The sequence below is a fragment of the Gadus morhua genome, chromosome 8, assembly GCF_902167405.1.
Source record: "Gadus morhua chromosome 8, gadMor3.0, whole genome shotgun sequence".
Lineage (NCBI taxonomy): Eukaryota > Metazoa > Chordata > Actinopteri > Gadiformes > Gadidae > Gadus > Gadus morhua.
In genome coordinates, this window is record NC_044055.1 from 2,389,342 (window position 1) to 2,396,152 (window position 6,811).

The 6,811-nt window shown below is 48.6% G+C and overlaps 1 protein-coding gene across 3 annotated transcripts in view; it reads left to right on the top strand.

Annotated features, from left to right (window-relative positions):
* LOC115549090 (ATP-sensitive inward rectifier potassium channel 10) overlaps positions 1–6,551 on the top strand; it is a 10,467-nt gene extending 3,916 nt beyond the window's left edge. For 2 of the 3 annotated variants that reach the window (XM_030364103.1, XM_030364104.1), the window contains exons 2-6: positions 1–201; positions 1,566–1,777; positions 2,183–2,314; positions 4,689–4,866; positions 5,961–6,397. The exon at positions 1–201 is cut by the window's left edge and continues 145 nt beyond it. In XM_030364103.1, coding sequence (XP_030219963.1) covers positions 1–201; positions 1,566–1,777; positions 2,183–2,314; positions 4,689–4,866; positions 5,961–6,397 — 1,160 coding nt within the window. Of the gene's footprint in view, positions 202–1,565; positions 1,778–2,182; positions 2,315–4,688; positions 4,867–5,960 lie in introns of all 3 variants that reach the window. The other variant, XM_030364102.1, reaches the window with a different exon arrangement.
* Positions 6,552–6,811: the final 260 nt, after the last annotated feature.

Sequence of the window (6,811 nt, forward strand, 5' to 3'; positions counted from 1 at the left end):
TGTCCAAAGATGGCCGAAGCAACGTGCGCATCGAGCACATCAGCGGCAGGAGCGCGCTCTACATGCGCGACCTCTGGACCACCTTCCTGGACATGCAGTGGCGCTACAAGTTCTTCCTGTTCACGGCCACTTTCGCCGGGACCTGGTTCCTCTTCGGTCTGCTCTGGTATCTGGTGGCCCTGGTCCACGGCGACCTGTTGGGTGAGGGTCCAGTACAAGTGGAGAACACGTGACATATAGTTGACCTTAAAGGTACAATATGCAAGATTGGCTATTTAACAATTATTTGCCGAAGGCGAAGTGAATAGTGGGGAATAGCCTGTTGCCCACTATTCACAGAGCCTGAGGTGAATAATTGTTTTAGCATATACTACCGTGAACACTCGGTTTATTTGTTTTTATTAGCGTGACGTGACGACCGTCACACGATGAAAACGATATCCTGAGTTTGAGATCTCAATCATGGGATATTGCCCAATATCCTGAGATAGCGATCCAATCAAATTGCGCCATCTTAGGAGGGTCACGTGTAGCATATATACTAATTCAAGATAGCTCCAGTCAACGTAATGAAAGAAATCGGCAGAGTCGGCACAAGTAATCAACGTTCCTGTAGCCTTCGAGTTAGCCTATACATGAGCGAGGGCGTTTCAGAGCACATAAATAAAAGAGTTACTTATTGAGTAGAAATATTGAAGTTACCATGAGGATTTATTTTGGTAGACATTGGGTGGTTAGGTATACATCATCACTTTTATGGCACATACTTTCAAGAACTTTGAGTTGTTCAGATATAAATAAAGGGTTCCCTGAAATGGAAATATTAGAATTAAAAAAACATTTCCGGACAATGTGCAGAGCGTGAAAAAGGCGGGGGCTTCATTGAAAGAAGACCAAAGGGACGCTCGCGACACGTCGCTTGGTTAAGGGTTAAAGCAGATGGTATCATTTCCTGCTAAAAGCCGACACCAGGCCTTTCACATGGTGTCTGTCACGCAGTGAGGTTTCGTTGTTGTAAAGGTTGTGGCTTATTATTGTATCCTGTGAAGGTGATGTTCTCAGGAGTTTTGCTGTGGTATTTCTTCTGACTCATAGCATCGAGTCTATGCCGTGATCAGGGAATCGTCTCTCATCGCTCTCCATCATCTCAGATCCAGATTAAGTTGTTGACAGTTTTTTAAATATATATGTATCTATGCATATACGTATATATATATATATATATATATATATATGCATCTATGCATATAAATCTCTCTCTCTCCCCCCCCCCCCTCTCTCTCTCCCCCTCTCTCTCTCTCCCACTCCCCCCGCTCTCTCCCCCCCACTCTCTCTTCCCCCTCTCTCTCTCCCCCCCACTCCCTCCCCCCTCTCTCTCTCCCTCCCCACCTCTCTCCCTCCCCCCTCTCTCTCTCCCCCCCACCTCTCTCTCCCCCTCTCTCTCTCCCCACTCTCTCTCTCTCTCCCCCCTCCTCCCCCTCTCCCCCCCTCTCTCTCTCCTCTCTCCCCCCTCCTCCCCCTCTCTCTCTCCCTCTCTCTCTGATTCTCCGGCCCTGTGCTTCCAGAGTTCGACCCCCCGTCCAACCACACGCCGTGTGTGATGCAGATGCAGACCCTCACCGGGGCCTTCCTCTTCTCCCTGGAGACGCAGACCACCATCGGCTACGGCTTCCGCTGCATCACCGAGGAGTGCCCCGCAGCCATCCTCCTCCTCATCATCCAGCTGGTCATCACCATGGTGATGGAGATCTTCATCACCGGCACCTTTCTGGCCAAGGTGCGCTGGGGTGAAACTTTGAGCACCAGGGCTTTTAGTTCAAGGCTGGTCGCATTGATTCAGTTTATATATATATATATATATATATATATATCTACACAGTATGATACATACAATTAAAAAAGCCATGGTTGGAGGCTAGAGAACCATTGAGCAAGACGCTTTGCACCATGATGCAGTTTTTCATGCTGGGGATCCACCTAGAATATCAAACGTATCACCATGATCCATACGTGTCGTGATCCATACGTATCGTGATCCATACGTATCGTGATCCATAAGATAGACATCATCAACATGGAATAGTTTTATCGGGTGTCAGTCTGCAAGCATCTGCATCCCCGTATTGACTTCTCTTTATGAAGGAGAGGAGCGGGGCTGGTCAATGTGTCTCTGTACCATCAGGTGGCGCGGCCGAAGAAGCGCGGCGAAACGGTGAAGTTTTCCCAGCATGCCGTGGTGTCCACCAACGAGGGTCGCCCCTGCCTCATGATCAGGGTAGCCAACATGCGCAAGAGTCTCCTGTTAGGATGCCAGGTGAGCCTGTGTGTGTGGTGTGTGTGTTTGTGTGTGTGTGTGTGTGTGTGTGTGTGTGTGTGTGTGTGTGTGTGTGTGTGTGTGTGTGTGTGTGTGTGTGTGTGTGTGTGTGTGTGTGTGTGTGAGTGTATCTGTGTGTTTGGGGGCTCACAACCAAACTTAGCCTGTTTACGCGGCTATTTCAGTGCTAATTAACGCCAGGCAGACAGACATTAGTTTCATCTCAGAGTGCATCAAGCATTTGGAAGATGGAGGTATATATTTACTTTGCATACATTTAAATCGCAACAATATGTCATTTGGCGACCCACTGAGTTTGTTTACATATATATTGTAACATTTGAGAAAAATAAATAATTGAGGACCAGTGAACCTTATTTGGGGGGTAGTTAAGGTCGGTTAGGGTAGTTTGGGGTAGTTAGGTAGCTGCAATCGAGACTGGCGGTTGCCTACCTGTGGCTGCTAGCTCAACACCGTTGGGAGACTCCCTGGATCTTTTTTTCGGGAAGCCAACAACCAAGCTAGCTTTCTCCCCCTGCACTCTATGTGCTGGTTTAACACAATGAAGACAGGGAGCGCAACTGGCAAGCAGCCAATTGCGTACAGAGCCATTTGAACTAGGGCCATTGATCACGCCTCTTGTGCTGAAGAAAATGACAGCAGCTTCCCCAGACCAAGATCAATCGATGATTGAGCTCGGTCTGGCAGTAGCCAGGCTATGGATCTGCATCATTGCTGCTGCTGCTGCCGCGGCCAATCGAATCCCCAGAGTCCTGACCTGGACCGCAAGGATTCAGCTCTTCCCTGCCGTCGTGAAGTGCACCTCGGAAAACGTGAAACCATCCATCGCCATAGCGACCACATAGCTTGAAGTCCTTGTAGCCTCCTGTCTACGCATCTAAAAACAACCTGCAGACCCCCACATCACCGTCATCCCCGTCAATACTCACCATGTGTCTGGAGGAGATAAAGGTATGGATGGAGCACAATTTCCTCCAACTCAACAGCTCCAAAACTGAAGCCATCCTGGTCGGCACCTCTCACCAGACCAAATCATAATCCATAACCAGCATTCCCTTTTCTGGCTCCAATATCCCTCTCTCATCAGCAGTCACACACCTTGGTGTAAAAATGGACCCCCAACTCACTTTTGAATCCCATATCAACCACCTCTGCAAGACCTCCTTCTATCACCTCCACAAAATTTCCAAAACTCCGCCCCATTTGGTCCCTCTCAGACGCCGAAAAACTGGTTCATGCCTTTATCTCCCCCAGACTGGACTACTGTAACGCACTACTCATGGGGATCCCTAGCAAGAGCCTGCAGAGGCTTCAATACATACAAAACTCTGCAGCTTGGATCCTGATGAGAGTGCGCAAACATGAGCACATTACCCCCATCCTCCACTCACTCCACTGGCTCCCTCTGCTCCACTCACTCAAACCTCCTTCACATACCCAGAACCAAACTTAGGACCATGGGAGACAGGACCTTCAGTGCTGCCGCCCCACGCCTGTGGAATGTCCTCCTGGATTAACAACACTGCTTTTGACCTGTAGCCCTTTGAGATCTTTGGATGAAAAAGGGCACTATAAATATTATAATTTATTACCATAAAAATTATACTTCAGATATTTCAGAATGGTCCCTAGCATGACTGACCTCCTTGGCTTCCATCAAGGCTCTTCTGTCTGGCGAAGCTAACTTTGAAGGGCGGTTCTGCAGGCTTAAGGCTTTTCTATCGCCTCCCTGGGCCACACCTTCTCTAGCATTTCAGCTCGTGTCGTTGTTATCTCTCGTGGATGGGGGCTTGCGTCTTCTGAACTACCGCACTCGATGGTCTCTTGCTCCCTTTTGCGGCGAGTCGTTTGTCGAATGCCTGGGTTCTGTGTGCAGCCTGAAACATAAAACAATCGTTCCGGTGTTTGGGACGGCTAGCAGGAGGCAGTCTGATGATCCAACTGCCAAGCCTGGGGGATATTAGGCAGAAGGTGGCCAACATAGACAGGAGAAGAAACATCTAGAAAAGGGTTTTAAAAAGTATTTAAAAATTGAATCTAATAAGGTTTGCATATAAATATACTTATTTTCAGATCCATTGATGCCTTTTTTTGTGTGAAATGTCTTGTGATCTCAGATTGTGAGTGTGTGTGTGTGTGTGTATATTTGGATCGGTCATACATCTCGAATGTGTGCTTGAAACCAGGGATGGGATTCCCATGGAAATGCCAGCAGCTTCCTTTCCATTAATTCCCCCATTCCTAAATGTCCTCCATTGCTACTCTGAGACTTCAACAGTCCTTGTTGTGTAGCTTCCACGGATGGACAAACGGGTTGAAAAGGTTTTCTCAACAGTGACCCTCCTCCCTCCAGGTGACGGGTAAGCTGCTTCAATCGTCGCTCACCAAGGAGGGGGAGACGGTGCGTCTGGACCAGAGGAACGTGCCGTTCCAGGTGGACACCTCCAGTGACAGCCCCTTTCTCATCCTCCCGCTCACCTTCTACCACACCATCGACGACAGCAGCCCTTTGAGGGCCTGGGCTGCCAAGGGTAAGGTTAGAGGAGGTCGTCCTCTCAATCGTGGTCAGCAGGGAGGGGTGCGATTGCTGGGAGTTTTGGATATTCAAGTCGTTCAACACGGTCTTGGCCAACGTACTTGAACCCCAAAAAATGAATTCATATGACCCCTAAAGCTGGGCAATGTCAAGTGCAGTAGTTCTGTTACATTGATCATACAAAGTTGGGAACTGGTGCCGAGTTATAAATGAATATATGTTCTTTGCCGATTGATTAAAATGTCCCAATAGGAATAAGTGGCACAGCATTTTGCGTACACATTTCAATAAAGAGAGTACCAAAGCCAGAGTTCACATAGTATCTATTTTTATAAGCATTTTTTTAGGTATCACATGTTAGCTGTCACTAACACGTGACAAGCTCACATATTGTCTAGGGTGATAGATCTGTGGTTTACATTCATTGCGGAACCTCGTTGTTGTTTGGAAAGAACTAGATGTTGCCAGTCACTCTACCTAGTATCAGCCTAATATAGAGTGGAACTCAGAAACCACTAGGAGTGAGAACTAAATTGAATTGTCAGTGAACACTGTGTTTCAGATGAAATTGGAACACTATGACTTTGAAGAATATGCACTTAGAGTTCTAGCAAGGAGGAAAGACAGTTATTCCCCTGATAAAAACAGCAACTGTTGCAGCAGTTTGCGGAAGTATTTGAAAACGCTCAACTTCTCTAAATGAATAAAAATACACTGACTTCCTCTTTCTCGCGGCTGACTATGAAATAAAGATCTGTGTTCCAGTTTCCCCAAAGTTGTCTTGAGGTTTGGTTTAAAACATGAATGTACGTATTATAGGATCTTAAACATAGTTATCTATGCTCAGAGGTGTCACTGTGACGACAACTTCCATGCCCTGACGTTGTCAAATGGACGATATCGCAGGGTTTCCTTTTGAAGTAAGACTGTCGGTTCCAAATGTAGAAGCAGAATAACCTTTGATTAAACAAAGAGTCATGGGTAATCTCACTGCAGTAAGCAAATGCGTTGGAATGGTCTTTCCTCCGTGATGGTGACCTCTGTCACCAGGGCCTTCTTCTTCTCTCTCCCCCCCCCCACCCCCCCAAGGCGGCGGATGGACCGACCCTGACCTGGCCGACTTCGAGCTGCTGGTCATCCTGAGCGCCACGGTGGAGCCCACCTCGGCCACCTGCCAGGTGCGCACCTCCTACCTGCCCGACGAGATCCTGTGGGGCTACGAGTTCCCGCCCGTCGTCTCCCTCTCCCCGTCGGGGAAGTACGTGGCCGACTTCGCCTTCTTCGACAAGGTGGCCAAAACCAAGACCACGCCCTTTTTCCATTCGCCCTCCACGGACCCCAACCCGTCACCTCCTCCACCACAACCCCCCCCCCAGCCGGGCTACCAGAGCGGCAGGGGGGGGTCCGTACCGGAGGGGACCGACCCGGACAAGATCCGCCTGGAGCAGAGCTACCGGCAGGGGGCTCAGGATCAGGGGAGGGTCCGGGACAGCGGCCCGCTCAGCGTACGCATCAGTAACGTCTGACGGGTGGGGGGGTTAGGGTGCTGCTGCTGCTGCTGGGCGTACCCCCGCACTTACCTCCACAGCCAACACAATAATGGGGGGGTGCGCGCACAAACACACACACACACACACACACACACACACACACACACACACACACACACACACACACACACACACACACACACACAATCAAAATCTGAGATCACAAGACATTTCACGCATGGAAACGCATCAATGGATCTCAAAATAAGTATATTTATATTTTGATCCAAATGCTAGAGACCTTGACTAGGATGTATAGCGTTGGAATGTGTAGAATGCATTGAAATTATTTCTTGGATTTCTGTCAAGGACTAATGCAGCTAAAACCATGTCGTACACACAGGAAGCACTACAGAAAGACCTACAGGAAGTCAGTTATTGACAAACTTC